Source organism: Gadus morhua, chromosome 23 (assembly GCF_902167405.1).
Source record: "Gadus morhua chromosome 23, gadMor3.0, whole genome shotgun sequence".
Lineage (NCBI taxonomy): Eukaryota > Metazoa > Chordata > Actinopteri > Gadiformes > Gadidae > Gadus > Gadus morhua.
Genome location: NC_044070.1, coordinates 1850095 through 1868457, shown reverse-complemented (window position 1 = coordinate 1868457; position 18363 = coordinate 1850095). Strand labels below are relative to the sequence as shown.

The 18363-nt window shown below is 47.2% G+C and overlaps 1 protein-coding gene and 1 non-coding gene across 2 annotated transcripts; both read left to right on the top strand.

Annotated features, from left to right (window-relative positions):
• The first annotated feature begins 2512 nt into the window (after positions 1-2512).
• On the top strand, positions 2513-10569 carry LOC115537400 (glycine--tRNA ligase-like). Its single transcript, XM_030349313.1, is given in 18 exon segments — positions 2513-2889; positions 3502-3603; positions 3693-3795; positions 4163-4304; positions 4988-5076; positions 5387-5463; positions 5573-5718; positions 5811-5960; positions 6248-6410; positions 6585-6749; positions 7077-7099; positions 7101-7182; positions 7395-7540; positions 8213-8292; positions 8426-8535; positions 8840-8933; positions 9014-9204; positions 10150-10569. Coding segments are annotated over 18 exon segments (2331 nt in total). The 5' UTR covers positions 2513-2547; the 3' UTR covers positions 10276-10569.
• LOC115537861 (small nucleolar RNA SNORA84) lies at positions 4766-4900 on the top strand. Its single transcript, XR_003974944.1, has one exon. It is a non-coding gene; the product is annotated as a small nucleolar RNA SNORA84 (small nucleolar RNA).
• Positions 10570-18363: the final 7794 nt, after the last annotated feature.

Sequence of the window (18363 nt, the reverse complement as noted above, 5' to 3'; positions counted from 1 at the left end):
GAGAAAGCATATCACAGCCTTTTATTGGTACCTGGCACTTCTCTTCTTCCGCCGAAGGTGTTCTCCATTGTGCTGATTAGGGTTGCGTAATGGACGCTCCCTGGTGCCACCTGGTGGATATCGGTGGTAAACGCCGTCCACCACTTCTTCTCTGGCCGCCTGGGTCATGGTGCTGGTACCCGGTTGCTACACTCCTCCACCGCTGGTTGAAACCTCAGGTTGCCTCTGACCGACCAGAGGCAAGCATCCCGGCGGAACAGCGCGTCGGCGTTGGCGTGTTCCCTGCCCGGCCGTTGGTCCACCTGGAACCTATAATCTTGAAGAGACAGGAGCCTGCTCGTCACCCGTGCGTTCGTGTCCCTCGCACCTGCCATCCACTTGAGCGGAGCATGGTCGGTGACGAGCGTGAACTCCCACCCCAGGAGGTAGTACCTCAGCTTGTCCAGGGCCCATTTGATGGCCAGGGCCTCCGTCTCCACGGTGGAGTTATTCTTCTCATTGGAGAAGGGTTTCCTACTGATGTAGGTCACGGGTTGTTCCTCTCCCGCCCAGACCTGGGATAGTATCGCTCCAAGTCCCACTTCGGACACATCTGTGTGAACCATCAGAGGAAGAGAGAAATCAGGGGTTATCCGAGAAGGTTCCGAGAAGAGGGCTCGCCGAAGGAGATCGAATGCCATCTCTGCTGCCTCTGACCAGGTTACACGGTCTGGCAGGGCCTTCCGGGTCAGATTATGTAAGGGGCTGGCCAGAGTGTCGAAACCGGGGATAAACCTCTGGTAGTATCCTACCAGACCAAGGAATGATTTCACCTGTTTTTTGGAGGTGGGGCGAGGCCAGTCCCGGATGGCCGCAACCTTGGACTCTTGGGGTCGGACGTTCCCACGTCCGACTTGGTAACCCAGCTAGGACGTCTCCTCCTGACCCAGGCGGCACTTGGCGGGGTTGGCCGTGAGGACTTCCTCAACTCCCCAAGACCACATGCAGCTGTCGGAGGTGGATATCCCAGCTGGTGCTGTGGATATGATGTCGTCAAAGTATGCTGCTGCGTATGCCTGGTGTGGCCACAGGAGTTGGTCCATCATCCGCTGGAATGTGGCTGGTATAGACCCCCAGGGTCGCAAACGCTGTCTTCTCCCGAGCGGCTTCGGTGAGCGGAACCTGGCAGTACCCCTTGATGAGGTCCAGGTTGGTGAGGTAGTGGGCTGGTCCGAGCCGCTCGATCAGTTCATTGACCCTGGGCATAGGGTAGGCCTCATAGTCTGAGACCTCGTTCAGCCTCCGGAAGTCGTTGCAGAACCTGAAGGTCCCGTCGGGTTTGGGGAGCGGCTCTGGGCAGCGGCTGCCAGAGCTTGGTCCCGCTCCTGACGCTGGGCGGCGGCTGCAGCTGCGGCTCCGTCCGGGTTCTGTATTGAGGTGTGGGCGTGTAATCCAAAGTAGTCCGTAGCGTGGTCAATCTGCCTGCATTCTCCACCATATGTGGCGACCCGGCCCCGGGAATGTCTATGTCTCTCTGAATTACCACACATCAGGGATTGTTTGAGGCCAAAAGAGACATTTATTCAATGATGACCTAAAATGTGTGGGACTGCACCCAACACAAGGATAATGAAAATAATAATTGTGGCTCCATTAGCCACGGGAGAGTATAAATAAAAAAGACAAGATGATAATAATTATAATACAATAACATAAACAGGTTGATGTGTCTCGAATACATTGATTAATGATGATGAATCATTGAGATATGACATCCCAGTGGGCTATATATTACCTATCAAACGGTTCGATTATATGAAAATGAAAATGTATATTCTTGCCATCAGGCCGATAATGCTACAGGTCCATTGTCCACAGTGTGTAGTTTAGGGTCAGGCTCTCGGCGATGGTAATGAAGCTGATCGATGGTGACACCATCACAACACACAGCTCTGTGTTCCGGAGACCACCATCTCCTCTCACCACTTGACGAGCCGTCTCACGTTGCTGCTGCCATGACTGGCCCTGCTGGAAACCTGACCATCCGCTTGTGTGTGTGTGTGTGTGTGTGTGTGTGTGTGTGTGTGTGGTGTGTGTGTGTGTGTGTGTGTGTGTGTGTGTGTGTGTGTGTGTGTGTGTGTGTGTGTGTGTGTATAATGTGTCTTATCAATTCGTTTTGATCAATTCGAAGGTTACTGATCATACATATCCACACATGTGTTCCATGTTATTGTGAAGCTGCTTGTTAAAGAGGAGCTCTGCTTCTCCCTGGTGGAAGATATGAAACATCGGTGATTCTCAAATACGGTTCAGATTATTGCGCAGGATTGCAAGGCGATTTCATATCCCATGTATTGTATATTATTATGATCAATATGTATTAAGGTGAGTTGATTATATTTTATTATATTGAGTCAATCATTTTGGATTTGTCGAATCTGTGTATTCAGGTGATCCCATGGCATTGAGCGATCAGCGCTCTGTCGAAAGTGCCTGCCGGCACTGCGCAGGTCATTTACTTGTATCCAGAAATTTCATCATTCTTTAGTCCTCCTATTACCGTGGTCCATGCTTCGTAGCGCAACATCAGCCCTGCTGCGGACCAGCACTGAGCTCTCCACCGTCTTTCTGGTGCCGAAGGTCCGCCTCCTGATCCCCACCAGGCCGCTCTCCCAGCCGGTCCGCCTCCTGACCCTCACCAAGCCGCTGTCCCTCCCGGTCCTCCTCCTGACCCACTCCAGGCAGCTCTCTGTGCCGTTCCGCCGGACTCCCTCCAGGCCGCTCTCCGTGCCGGTCCGCTCCTCTCAGACCAAGAAGAAGCCCCGCAGTCTGCGGCTGTCCGGAGGACTCTACATGGACCCCGCGATGGAGGAGATTCTAGCCCCGCTGAGGCTGGCAGTAAAGGAGCAGGTATAAATAGCATTGAGAATAGATATCTACTTATGGAACATCTTTAGATCTGATTTAGTTAAATAATCCGTCGTGTTTGTTCAATAATGGTATGCTGTATAATAAAAATTAAAATAAACTGTATTTATATAGCACTTTTCAAATCACAGTTACAAAGTGCTGAATATGTAATCTATGTACATGCTAAAGGTATAGCTATGTTCATATGCTACGGGTATATATTAAAGGTATAGGTACATGCTAAAGTTATAGCTACATTCATATGCTAAAGGTATATGTTTTGGTATACGTACATGTTAAAGGTGTATATTAGAGGTATAGCTGTCAGGCTAAGCTGCTCAATGGACATGGATGATCTGCACGGCTAAAGTTAGCCTTGGCTTGATGCAGCAGCCTCATTCTGCCACGTTTCATCTCCACATGTGTATAGGAAGGTTTGGGTTGGGCAACTCTAGTTTGTGCAGTGCTACCAGTGGTAAACAAACCGCTCTAAATGTTCCAATGGCTGAAAATAAAATTTTCTTTGACAAATTGCTCAACCAAAAGACCACTACTGTACTGTTTCCTCCTTGGTTCTGACTCAATGTTTCCGTTGGCCTGTCTGTGTCGTAGGGGGAACTTGTGCGCCAAATGAAGCAGGACGGCCTGCCCGACGTAGATGTCACCAAAGCTGTAGCCGAGCTGAAAGCAAGGAAGAGAACTCTTGAAGCTAAGGTGAGCTTTTATCAATTTCTCCTTTGATAGAAGAATGGCCCATCATGCTGACCTACGGTCTAATTCTGTACATTATTTTCTCTTTTCAGGAACTGTCCCTGGAGCCCAAAGATGACATAGTGGACCGAACAAAGATGGAGGATACCTTGAAGAGGCGGTTCTTTTACGACCAGGCCTTTGCCATCTATGGAGGTGAGGGCCTCTGGCTGACCAGTCGTAGGGCAGTTATTTTATGAAGATGACGGGACAGGAGAATGGAGTTGATGCAGTGTTCAACTCCCGGGTACTGGGGGTACTGGGTACGATCCCCAGTGTTATCCCCAGTGTCAACAGTCTAATCTGCAGCATTTAGTAAGTGTCCATCCCCTACCGGCACCTTAAAGGGCACCTGTTGTACCGACTGGTGACGTGGTGATACGCCTGTACCTGAAGGTACTGTTCAGATACAGGGGCCCTCCACCGCCTGTACCTGAAGGCACTGTCCAGATACAGGGACCTTGGATAAAAGCGTTTGCCAGGTGAATAGTTGTGTTCCTTAAACGGGTGTGATGCCCTCCAGGCGTGAGCGGCCTGTACGACTTCGGCCCTGTGGGGTGTGCCCTGAAGAACAACATCCTGCAGGTGTGGAGACAGCACTTCATCCAGGAGGAGCAGATCCTGGAGATCGACTGCACCATGCTGACTCCCGAGTCCGTGCTCAAGTAGGTGCCCTTTCAACACTCGTAACCTCTGGGGCTCAGATGTCACACCAGGTTGAGAATTGGACTGATAATAGATTTGATCTGAACATTTATTAAGCCTGAGGAGGAGGATGTCTTGATCAGTGTCTCTCTGGTATCCATTTGTTCGTATCGACTGGAGCACCTCTCATCCCTTGTAAAGGTGCAAAGTTACCTGCAAGGTCAGTCTGTTTCTCTTTGGGACATTCAGAAGACTTTGATTCTGTAAAATGGATGTAAGCATTTCAAAGGTACCTTTAATCCCATTGCCAATCAAAGTTTTTTTTGGTCAACATCATCATTGCTGAAGTTATTTTATGAGACTTAATAATGCTGAGAAGTATGAAGGATCTTCAAGCCTTGACTTTTCTTCATGTTAATTAGCCTCAGGCTTATATTTGTTGACCATACGTTGGCCCTAATGAAGGCTACACAGCAACGGTGCCCTGTGGTTCCTAGAGACAGCTGGAGGTGTTGTTCTGTAGGTCTGGATTGACGGGCACAGATTAAATCTGCGATTCAATGCATGGGAGCTGCTGTTCCAAGCTGCCTTCCATAGCCCGGTTGCAGATACATTGATGATCTATCCATTGATGATGTACATTGTAATGGTTGCCCCCTAGAGCCATATTCAAATGTTTACTAAATGTGTCTTAATCTCTCAGAACATCTGGGCATGTGGACAAATTTGCAGACTACATGGTGAAGGATGTGAAGAACGGCGAGTGCTTCAGGGCGGACCATCTTCTCAAAGGTATGTCTCACACAACATATTGTACATAAGGTTTGGTTTATGCATGGCTGCATTGAGTAAAAGTAGATTATACGTTGCCATTCATGGCAACGTGTGTAAGCATTCTTTGTGCACATGGTAATCCATTCTCAACATTCTGCGACTTATGGTCATTGGTTTACTAAAGAGTGTGAAGATAAGGCGTAGAGATTTTGGCCCCCATTTTATTCTGCATCAAATCGGGCTAATTGGACACTGGACAATGGAAACACGAGCTGCTCATTCCTTAACGCCTCCATCCACCATAATAAGCCCTGTCCTTGTTCCCCAGCCCACCTGCAGAAGCTGCAGGCTGATAAGAAGTGTGCTGCTGAGAAGAAGGCAGAAATGGAGGACGTGGTCACCCAGGTCAGTCCCACACTCCTTCTGACCAGACTAGAGTACCAGACTGGTACTGCTTGTGTTTACTTGGTCCTAGCCTTGTGATTGAGCACAATTTTCTCTAATTCCCTTTCAGATGGACAACTTCACTCAGGAAGAGCTGACAGCACTTTTTGTTAAATACAGTGTCAAGTCGCCAATCACAGGCAACGACCTTTCCGCCCCCATCTCCTTCAACCTGATGTTCCAGACCTCCATCGGCCCTGGGGGGAACATGCAAGGGTATGGGCCCATGTTCTCATCACAGCACATGTCTCAAAGTGTCATCCATCACGGAAGTAACACTAATTAATTTGAATTCCAACCGTCTTTAGCTATCTGCGGCCTGAAACGGCTCAGGGAATCTTCCTCAACTTCAAGCGCCTGCTGGAGTTCAACCAGGGAAAGCTGCCCTTCGCTGCGGCCCAGATCGGCAACTCATTCAGGAACGAGATCTCCCCTCGCTCCGGGCTCATCCGTGTGAGGTGGGTCCTCCCTGCTGGGCTCTACTAGAGCTTCTACTGACATGAGAGTACGGAGGACGTACAGTTCCATGGTCCCCATCTAGTGGACGACCATGGATGGCACAGGTCTAGTGGCTATGATTGATTGTAGGTTTGTTCCATTGCATTCCACTTTTGGGGTCGGCCGTTCTGAACATCTTTGGAAATGTATTGATCAACAGAGAGGTTGAGTCTTGTAGGGCAATGTCATGCTAACAGATTAAAGTATTGAACTTGACCAGCTCCAAACGACACCTCTTTCCCCCCAGAGAGTTCACCATGGCCGAGATAGAGCACTTTGTGGACCCCACGGAAAAGGTCCACCCCAAGTTCTCCAACGTGGCCGACCTGAACATCACGCTGTACTCCTCCAAGGCCCAGACCAGTGGGCAGTCTGCCCACATCATGAGGCTGGGAGATGCGGTGGAGCAGGTAGCTCTCAGGCTATTCAAATAAAATCCATAACACCTTCTGTTGTTGGGAGATGATTAGGTTCACCATACTTTAGTAAAGCTAAGGTTGACAAAGTGCAGAGAAAAGGGAGCATCAATAAAAGCTAGGTATATCAGAAGTGCTTGAGTCTGAAACCGTCTCTTCTCTTTCCAGGGAGTGATTAATAACTCCGTCCTGGGATACTTCATTGGAAGAATCTACCTCTACCTGACCCGAGTGGGTGTGGCCAAAGACAAGCTGCGTTTCCGCCAGCACATGGACAACGAGATGGCCCACTACGCCTGTGACTGCTGGGACGCAGAGACCAAGACCTCCTACGTACGTTTGACACCTGGCTCTCCCTAATTCTCTCTCTCTCTCGTTTAACGTTCAGTCGTTCAGCAGGAAAACGGCATATAATCAATATTATAGGGTATACAAACTCCATTGGTTGATGTTTATCATTGTTCACCTCCTTGTGGCCCTAAATTAAGTAGTGATGTTGAAGTACAGTAATGCAGGGAGCTGCCGTTCATACACCCTGACACCATGAGCCACTCTTCTGCCATGTTGGATTGTTAAAAACTAATCAAAGATCAGCACCTCTGGAGCCAGTGTTGGGTTCAGTCTTCAGATGAAGTGAGCTTGGCTTCTCCCTGTTTGCAGGGTTGGATCGAGATCGTGGGGTGCCGACCGCTCGTGCTTTGACCTGAAGTGCCATGCCCAAGCGACCAAGGTGCCGCTGGTGGCAGAGAAGCCCCTCAAAGAGCCCATATCCTTCCTGCTCTTTACGCTTTAACACGTGCTCATGTCCTTGTGTCCTCCTTTTACCGTTTAGTAATGTAGCAAACGCTTCTATCTAAAGAGACTTCTAGCTGTTGTATTCATACATTAACCCTTACCCCTGGACTAATCGGCCCCCTGGTTCATAAAACTAAGCCCCATGCTGTTGAGTGCAAGTCATGCACCTTGACTACCTCGCACAAAGTTGTGAACGTGGTCCAGTTTGAGCCAAACAAAGGAGCCATCGGCAAGGCCTACAAGAAAGACGCCAAGCTCGCCATGGAGTACCTGTCCACGTGTGAGGAACACGTCATCTCGGAGCAGGAGAAGCTGCTTACTGAAACGGGGTGGGTGCTCATTGTTCTAGTGGTCGGACCTAGATGAGGTTCCTCAGACTAACCAAAATATAGATATATTCATGCATATAGAATCTGTGATTAGTATGTAAAGGAGCTGCCACTCCAAGCTGACCTCCAGAGCCTGGTTACAGGTGTTGATGATGTACACGTCAGTGGACACCCCATAAGGTTAGCCATTGTAATATCAACCTCATAATTACAGTTACAAATACATAGTCCTTCTGAACAATGAAATGATTATAGGACAGCCAGCCTCTGCGTCATTGAGTTAGATTTAAAGGTATAAACTACACAAACGTATTAATATCTTCTTAAATAACAGCTATCAAAGCTGCCAATATGGATGACTGTGTGAATATGGAAGGACCCCCCCCCCCCCATATATATGTATATATACACACACACACACACACACACACACACACACACACACACACACACACACACACACACACACACACACACACACACACACACACACACACACACACACACACACACACACACACGAGGGAGTAAGTAAGTAAGTAATCTGGGATTTGGGGATCTGTAAGTAAGCATGTATAGGCCCCGGTATACAAGTGAATGGTGATGGTATTAACATATGATGCATATGATATGGAAGTTGATGATTAATATGTGGACATGTTTGGTTTGCAGTGAGTTCACCATCGAGACGGAAGGCAAGTCGTTCCGGCTGACCAAGGACATGGTCAGCGTCAAGAGGTTCCAAAAACTCTGTACGGTGAGGAGGAGCAGCAGGAGCCCAGCGCTGGCCGCAGCTAGCGGGCCATAGTAATCGTATTAGCTGTAGTAGCCGTAGCAGCTGTACTAACCATAGTAACTGTAGTAACGGGGTCTTTATGTTGGCAGTGGAGGAGGTTGTCCCCAATGTGATCGAGCCATCCTTCGGCATCGGGAGGATCATGTACTCCATCCTTGAGCACACCTTCCATGTCCGGGAGGGGGACGACCAGAGGACGGTGAGACACTGCCTTTTGGGGGATTGTAGGGTTTACTCCTGGAGCAAAAAACAACGGGTCTCCAATCGTCCACATCACCAGACGGCATAAACGCATCATTCATTTCAAATCTTTCCATGTTCTCAGAGGTCTGTTGTGTTTCTCAGTTTTGAGGTTTGCTCAGTCTCTGGGTCTGTAGTACTTCATGTTGCATCCCTCAGTATTGAGGTTTGCTCAGTCTCTGGGTCTGAGGTACTTCCTAGGGTTCTCCTGTTCTTCTGGGTTGTGAGACCTGCAGCTCAGACCGTGATCTCTTCCTCTGCAGTTCTTCAGCTTCCCTGCAATGGTGGCTCCCTACAAATGTTCCGTCCTTCCCCTGAGCCAGAACCAGGAGTTTGTTCCTTTCGTCAAAGAGCTGTGTGAGTATCCTCCTGATGTCCCTCAGCGTCTTGTTCAGCTCTGCTATGTTGTCTCTAACCCCCTTCCTCCTTGTCCTCAGCGGAGGCCATGACCAAACAGGGCGTGTCCCACAAGGTGGACGACTCCTCCGGTTCCATCGGCAGGCGCTACGCCCGCACCGACGAGATCGGAGTGGCCTTCGGCATCACCGTGGACTTTGATACAGTGAACAAGACGCCCCACACCGCCACGCTGCGGGACCGCGACTCTATGACCCAGATCAGGGCCCAGGTACCGCCTCTTATGCCTAAGTTGATTCAGTGGAGGATGTCTGCACTAATGGAGAAGCTTTGAACCCCATAGACAGGGGTGCACATAACTGGTGCGCAAGTACGCATGCGCGGCCATAACAGGGGATGCGTAACGTCACTTGTGACACTACAGCGCTTTTGCGTAACTTACGGGAGATCGAGAAAAAAACGAAACAACAAAATACATTGAGCAGCTACTTGTGCGTTCGCCACCTGCAAAGAAAAGGCTAATGGAGCCGGAGCAGAAGAAAATGTTTTTTTCGAAAAAGTGGCCCCAAGAAGTGCCGTGGCTCGAAACGAACGATAAGCGCAAGAAATGTGCGCTCATGTGCGCTGTGTGCGCTGTGCATCGCGCACACACTGGAGAACTGCGCAAAGTCATCTGATCGCAAGGTTCCTTTGGTCAGATAATCAAGCGCTCCGTGGTCGAGCTGCTGCAGTTTGATTAAAAAAAAAAAAAAAAGGTGACGCAAAAAACCTCTGTGAAACTGGGTACGTTTCATAAGATCCGATGTTACGTTTGGAGCCATGTCTGGGGTGCGTACCAAACACCATCTCCTGGTACTCAACTGAGTAACTCTATAAAGAAGTTATGTGCAGCCCTGCCCATAGAGATATTAGAGAAAGGTCCTAACCCTGCCAGTAACAGCTGTTATCGGAAGGGTTTAGACATACCTCTAACGCCTGTATTTAAACTGCTTGCATTACCACCCTAAAGAGTTTTTAAATCTGCACTATGTTCCTTTCTACTCCATTAATAAATAATATCCATACTAGAAGGTTTCTCAGAGGTCTGAAGATGTTATAGCTATGACGGTACGACTCAAGGTGCTAACGGAAGACTTGGAAGTGGAGTGTAAATGATGTATGTGGTGTTATCATGAGATGAAGTATCTCTAACCACCCTCTTCTCCTCTACCCCCAGGTCAGCGAGCTGCCCGGCATAATCCGGGACTTGGCCAACGGCAGCATGAGCTGGGCCGAGGTCCAGAGCAAGTACCCCGTCTTCGAAGGACAGGAGACCAGCAAGAAGGACACTGCTGAAGAGTAGCCCCCCAACCCCCCTCCTCCTCTCATCCATCCGCCACTAAACTCTAGAACGACCGTCTCCAGACTCATCCCATAGGCTCCACCCCCACATCGTGTTGTCCAATAAGGGGTGCTGGGGGGGCGCCCCACCTGCTGGGGACATTCATCACTACGTCCGAGCACTGTCATGGAGGGGGCATGACAGCTGGGGGGCCTCATGAGGCGGCCTCCGCAGCATGTTTTACAAAGGGATATACACTCTTCAGGCTGAGCCGTGTGCTGGGGGATCTCGGTCAATAAAGAAGCACTAAATGGAGGTGTGTGTGGTTTGGCTCTGTTTGATCGGGTTTCTGCATGGTCCTAGTGCTGGCCTTTTAGAGCGGCTGGAGGAGGTATGTGAGGCAAAGGACAACTATAGAGATGGCAGCCATTTAGTCTGCAACAATATAATTACAATATATAAATAACAGCATCTGCTGTAGTGAAAATCACAGGAATACTCGAGTGTTTAAACACCTCAGCCAATAAGGGAAAAGGGGTCTTTGCCACCAGCCAACCCACAGTCACCTTTGGCAGGTACTTAACACATCTGGAAGTGACAGAGCTGGAAGAAGTTGATACAAGGGAGACTAGATCAACTAGGTTACTTTAATATACGTTTATATCATAAATAAACAAGAAGTACTCAACAGACGAGACAGGATGTTTCAAAAGTTAAGACGCATCTTCTTTTAGAAGATAAATGTTCGTAGTGTAAAGACGGGTGGCTACTGGACTGTTTTGAGTTTCACTTTGAGTTATTTTACACACTGACACGCATACCAAACACATAAGCGACCCTTTCTTGCACCCAGCGCCGCAATTTACTTTCTACACCGACGCATGTATCGTTGCTAGTTTACATCCGGCGAAAAGCTGATTTTTCCCTCGCAGTAAACTCGCTCCACTAAAAAACTCGCTCCACTAGACTTGAGGCCTGAGAGCCATGTCGGAGAAAGCAGAGGCGTGTTCCGGCGCAAATGATACATGGTGCTATCTTACTGATCGATAAAGCAGTTGCGCAACTGACCGACTATTACCTGGTACGTGCACTAGCGGATAGCGCAGTTGGTGTTGCTAATTTGACGTAGGCTACCATGGTGCATTGATGCAGCCCCATAGGGGCTGCATGAATGAACTTGAATATAGGCTATGCCAAGTTTAAAATAACAATAACAATAATAAACTCGAGCAAAGTAGGCTATATCCAAGCCTTCCAAAACAAAATCTGGTTTTAGGGTAAATGATGACGTTGGTTCAATTATTTGGGAAAGAACAGCTGTTGCACCTTTCTTGTTCTTTGGCTCTCAGACCGTTGTCGGGGAGCACAGGGGAGACGTTCCCTCCAGGACGACCGGCATTGGGTCTGTTCATAGGTCGGAAGACACGGGCACTGATTCTTGGCGGCTGTACTTTATTCATGAACAGTACACGTGTGCTCCAAAACATAACTGGAGTCATTAGTTCCTCCCTAGACTGACACTCGCTCACTCGCTCGTTCACTCATTCGTTGACTCATTCGCTGACGTCACTCACACACGCACACACGCGCACACACGCGCACGTCACTCACACGCGCACACACACTTTCTCGCGCACACACATACGCTACTCTCGTAACACTATCCCCACTCTGCAGGGCCGGATTAACAATTTTCTGTGCCCTGGGCAACAAGGCTCAAGGGCCCCCCCCCCCCCCCCCCCCCCCCCCCCCCCTCGCCGCCGCCAAACAATCGTAAAGTCGCTATCATTAGAACTTGGTGTCTTGATGAGTACTTATTGAATGTTTCAATTGTCTTGACAGCAAACAGCTAGGTAGGCCTTAACTTAACTTAATAGGCCTCACCTCCATTACCACTGTTAATGGCTGTTAGGGCCGGCTGCCCTGGGAGGGGGGGGTTCATCAGGGGGATAAGGTGCTTCGGGTGTGAAAGCACCTGGGCACTTGCCCTGGGCAGTGCCCAGTTGCCCTAATGGTTAATCCGGCCTTGCCACTCTGGATGACTCCAGCACAATAATAAACACCAACATGTCCTGTAGATATACAGCCCCCCTACACATTCAATCTAGTTAATGCAGTATAACTAATAAGCGTCAATTTCATGACAAATCGCATGACAAATCGCATGTCAAATCGCATGACAAACCGCATGTTAAACCGCATGTCAAATCGCATGTTAACAACTCTTTCAGAACCGAGTTTAACCGGACTCCCTCTGAAATTAACACTATATGTACGGTGGTGCGGCCTCGCACTGTCTCGAGGTGTGAAGCCCGCAGGCGAGGCCCGCGACCAGTATGTCGAACTCTCTCGACTGATCGCCTCAGAGCTGAGTGTTAACCAGACTCCAACTGATTCAGGCCCGGTTCCAGAACAGAATGCCTTGGGGTGCATCTGAGATTACAGGGGGTGCACCAGTACTATACTAAAACCAGCTACCCAGCTTCAGTTCAGACTTCGCTTTTTTACACACAGGCTTTTCCTACCATAGACAAGCACTTCTGCGTAGTTCTACTGACATGTTGGGACAACAAACAATTACTGTGCTTAAAAGATGGTATCATATCATGTCTTGTGATGTGGAGAACATTTCAGCCGAAACATTAGCTTATTGATATCTTAGATAGCTTTGAATATGAGATAGGTTTTTGAGGTGTAAAAATAACAGAATTCTACACAAAAAAAAAACATGTGACTGCAATTCAAAAGTAACGATTATTTTTTTTATAAATTGTGGCAGGATAAAAAAGAACGAATTCTGCACAAAAAAAAACATGTGACTGCAATTCAAAATAACGATTATTAAGTGGCAATTGTACATTGCCACTTATAAATAAAACAGATTTTAGCTGAACAAGGAAAGAACACTTTCAGACTTTGAACTTTGAACAAAAAGTAATCATACTCTTAAAGTTAACACGATTGTAAATAAATGCAATAAAAAAATATGGGTTCTTATGAACATTATACATTTAATACATGTATTGGATATCCAACGGATATATAACTGTTGCTGCCGAAGAAGTTCAACGTCACTACCGTGCGCACCATAGATATACTATATGGGTGCGTGCATTTTGCACACGATGCCGCCGGCGGCCAATCACAGCAGCGCTGATATAGAGCGACAACATTGCGACCTCGAGTGTGATATTGCTTTATACAACAGTTTATACTAGTAAAATGTACTGTTAATAATAATAATTGACAATAGATTTTGATTTGTTTGTTTATTTAATCATACATAAATGCAGAGTGATTTTGTCAGTTTGGTGAACAGTCAGAGTGATGTTGGATGCTGATATCTCAACGGTATTTAATGGAAATTGTCACAGGTTTCATTACAATTTGTTTTGTGTGAGCAAGTATTTTAATATTTTTTATCATATTTATAAAAAAAATAATCTTTTTTTTTTTTTTCAATTGAGGGTGCAAACATTTTTTTTGGGGGTGCAATGCATGCTTATGCACCCCCGTAGAACCGGCCTGAACTGATTCATGAACATAAGGTCGCTTTCATCTAAAGCACTCTTGGTCCATGATCTAATTATTGATAAAAAGATCGACATACTGGGCCTTTGTGAAACCTGGTTAAAACCAGATGAGTTTCTAGCCCTAAACGAAGCTACGTCCCATTACGTTAGCACCCAAGTATCTAGAGAAGTTAAGAAAGGTGGTGGAGTAGCCCTGATATCTAATTATAAGCTTAATTTAAAGCCAAAGAATAGATGTATCATGTATACATCTTTTGAGGTGCTTGCGCTCTGCACCTCAGCTCCCCGAGAAGCGAAACGAGTTCCAGACTCTTTAGTTTTAGCTGTAGTATAACTTTTTGTTGATGAGTTTTCTGACTTTGCAGCTGATCTGGCTACATACTCAGACAATATTTGCTTATTGGGGATTTCAACATTCATGTGAATAACCCATCTGATGCCCTCGCAAGGGCTTTTCTGTCCATTACAGATACGCTTGGCTTCAAACAGCTCGTCCAGCACCCAACCCACATCGTTGGAAACACGCTGGATCTCATTCTGACCCGCGGTGTAAACATTTCACAGCTAGTGGTCTCTTCCTACACCTCAGCTTTATCAGACCACTTTTTGCTCACTTTCCAGTAGGGCTGGCCCGAATGCCATTTTTCAGGCTTCAAATACTCGTTGGTTTTTCCGGGCGAATATTCGAATACTCGTTCCAGAAAAACACACCATCAAAAACAACATTAATAATACCTATATACTCTCTGGAACCGATTTTGACAGTATCTGCATATTTTGTTGAAGATTTAATAGCTTTTGAACGTTAATTATCAGGCCTAAGTAAGTTGGAGTTTCTTAGGCCCCGTCCACACGAAACCGATTTCATGGCGAAACCGCAAAGGTCTTGTACGGTTCGGCCTTCCGTCCACAAAAAGCCAGCGAATCCGCTGACCGAAACCGCAAACTACTGAAACCACCCTCGGAGGTGGTTTCAAATCTACCCGGTTTCGTTTTGGACGCCTGAAACCGACTGAAACCGTAAACCATGACGTCATCGCCCCACCCCTCGACCCTCTAGCCAATGACTGTTAAGCCCGCGGCGCCCCTTATGGGCCTGGAATGTGTACTACAGCGTTTCTACAGATCTACCCGGTTTCGCTTGACTCCGTCTTTACGGAGATACTCCGAAACCGGATAGATCGAAACCGTAACGGTTTCGGCTTCGAATATTGATTGTCTTACGTGTCCATTATATCCATTATATTGACTGGGTATTCCCAAGACGCTCACGCTCTGCAGCAAGCCAGTCACAGTTGATTGGCGCGGCGCTGTACAGCGAACGTAAACAAACAACTAAGCTAAGGTTAGCATTTCGCTAAGCATTACTTTTCCTCCTGAGATCCTGCTGATGTTGTGTTATAAAGTAGAGGGAAACAAGATAGCCTATCTATTCTTCCTCCACCTCTCTCGCTTCTCTGCTTGGTGTCGCTTATAGTTTGCCTCCCTCGCTCTGGTAACGTCACGTACGTGAAAAAAAAAACCCGAAGCTCCGAATACCGATTTAAGCTTTGAATACCCATTTTCCGAACGAGTATTCGAATATTGGAATAATTCGGGCCAGCCCTACTTTCCAGGTGGTGGTATCCTGCCCCTGCGACAATCAGCAAGCTACTTTCAGCTGTCGCCGCATCACACCTGCAACCATTACAGCTATGGCAGATAAGTTATCTGGTTCACTTGCACCTCTTTGTAACTATAGTGGTTCTGTGGAGTGCCTTACTGAAGACCTCAACATTGCCTTGTCTGCTGCCATTGATTCAGTTGCCCCGATTGTAACAAAAAAACGAACATTAAAAAAACCAGCCCCCTGGTTTAATGCAGAAACGCTCACTCTGAAGCGAAGCTGCAGGATCCATGAACGCAAATGGCGCTCGACTAAACTTGAGGTCTTTCCTCTTGCATGGAATAACAGTCTGCTCACCTATACGGGTGCGCTGACTACTGCCAGGAACGCCTACTTTTCCAGTATCATCAACTTGAATAGAAACAATCCCAAGTTTCTTTTTGACACGGTGAGGAGTCTGACTCAGAAACAGACTCAGACCGTAGGCTCCTCGATCGTGGCAGGTGAATTCATGGATTTCTTTGAGAATAAGTGTGAGAAGGTGAAATCCTCCCCCTTCTCACTGTCTCACATTAGAGAAATTATTAGGGGTCCAAGCCACCAGGTTGGATCCCTATTGTTTTTGTAAGGATTTTTATTCCAGCACCTAAAAGTGTGCCCACAGCCCAAACCGTAAATGGTGCCGACACGCCAATTGCATGACTAGATCCAGGTCCGTGAGGTGACGGCAGACGACAAAATCCAGACATGCCGGCCACTAGGTGGCGCTATACCAAGGAATACGCGTTTGGGGCTATAACTCCCACACCGAACCTCCCACAGTCCAAAACCTTATACCCACAGATGCACTGGAGTCTGCTGCATCTTTTGGCCTAGGCCACGCCCATTTGCGTCTATGAATATTTTTCGCTAAATCGCGAAAACCGCAAAACTCCTCCCACATTTCTCGCCCGATCAACACTAAACTTTGCACACGACATCTTCAGACACACACGAAAAGGAATCTTATACACTTTTTTGATCCGACCGTCGATGACGAAACAGTAGCGTTTTGAATATTGGTTTATTAGCTAAATTAGACGTGGAAAATAAAAAATCCCAAAAAATAAAAAATTAGACATCGGATCGAGTTCAAATTTTACACACATGTTGGTGCTAACCTTAATGTCGTTCCATAAAAATTTCGGAAGATTTCGCCATTAGGGGGCGCCATAAACGAGGAAATTGTATATCTTCTACAAAATCTCGCCGCGAAAACGCTACACTGACTTCTCGCTACTCCTACCACAGTCAAATCCTTTGTATCCACAGGTTCAGGGTGGCGTTTTGAACACATGATTCGCGTTGTGCCGGCGAAACGCACATTTCTTGTCGCGTTGTGCCGGCGAAATGCACACTTCTTGGAACCCTGCATAACTGCTTGCAGTTCTAGTTATTATTATATTGTGTGTGTATATATTATATTGGGCTGGTGTTAGATTGGTCTTCCGGCCCGGTAGGGGGCAGTATGCTAAGGGAGCTTAGGATCAGAGTATCAGGGAATAGCCCAGGGGGGTGTTGATAGAAACAGCTGTTTTGTAAATATCTTTAGGTTGTGCACAGGGTGTGGGTATATATGTATTTGGTGATTGTTTATTTAGTGTCATGTTTATTTAGTATTCACACAATGTACTTTATGTTCAGTTATGTTGGATGGGTAGCTTTAGGTAAATAATGTTCCCCAACTAATGGTCTGGCCCATACGGCCGTGATTGGTCCAATTGCCATTTCCCTATTTAAGGGCTTTCTCATTTGGTGTTTGAGGCGGAAGGTGGTGCTGGCTTGACGTGAGGCCAGTACGAGAGACGTATGGTTAGGTTAGGCTATGCTATGTTATGTTTTCTTAGTTTATGTTTGCTGACGGATGCAGTCATTTCCTTTTCATTTGAAACGTTGCTCTATTTTTTGTGAATGTTTTGGAGACATTAAAACTTCATCATTTTTGCCCACACTCGAAATTCCCAGTTGGAGAGGGGAGAGAGGAAAGAGAGGAAATTGATGCTTGCTGCGCGGCTTGTCCTACACATCCTGTGGGGCAGGATGGGGTCCTGCCAAGTAGGATGGGGAACTCTGACGCAACTCTCCTGGAGTTCAAGGCAATTCCTTTGGTGGAACTTGAAAGGGTGATAAAGGCATCAAAGCCAACAACTTGTATGTTGGATCCTCTCCCTTCCAGGGTTCTCAAGGAACTTCTTCCCACGGTGGGGCATGCAATCCTCTCGCTTATGAATCTCTCGTTTTCAACAGGAATTGTTCCCTCCAATTTCAAGGCTGCGGTGATAAAACCGCTACTCAAAAAGCCTGGCCTAGATCCTGAATTAGTCAGGAACTATCGGCCTATATCGAATCTGACCTTCCTGTCCAAGGTACAGGAAAGGATTGTAGCAAAGCAAATCGTTGATTATCTGACGAGGAACAATCTCTTCGACCCTTTCCAGTCGGGGTTCAGGAATTTCCACTCCAATCTCCACTTTACAAGAGTTGTAAATTACATCCTTCTTGCTTTGGTTAAAAATATAAGCTCAATGCTTGTGCTGCTGGACCTGAGCGCTGCGTTCGACACGATCGACCACAGCACTCTTCTTCACCCTCTTGAGCACTATGTTGGTTTCGGGGGTACGGCTCTTGGTTGGCTTGAATAGTACCTCACAGATAGAACCCAAATTGTGCTTCATGAGGGTTCAGAATCAAAGCACTGCAAATTACGCTTAATGAGACCTCACTGTGGTTGGATGGCCTCGCCATCCCACAGAGTGCGTCTGTCAAAGATCTTGGTGTCCTGTTTGACCCTCAACTATACGCATCTTTAATTACAGGCTTTCCAGGGCTCGTAGAATTGTGGAGAACGGTTTTGGAATCTTGTCGCATAGATTCCAGTGCTTGTTAACAACCATCCAGCAGGTTCCTAGTAATGTGGAATCCATAGTCCTG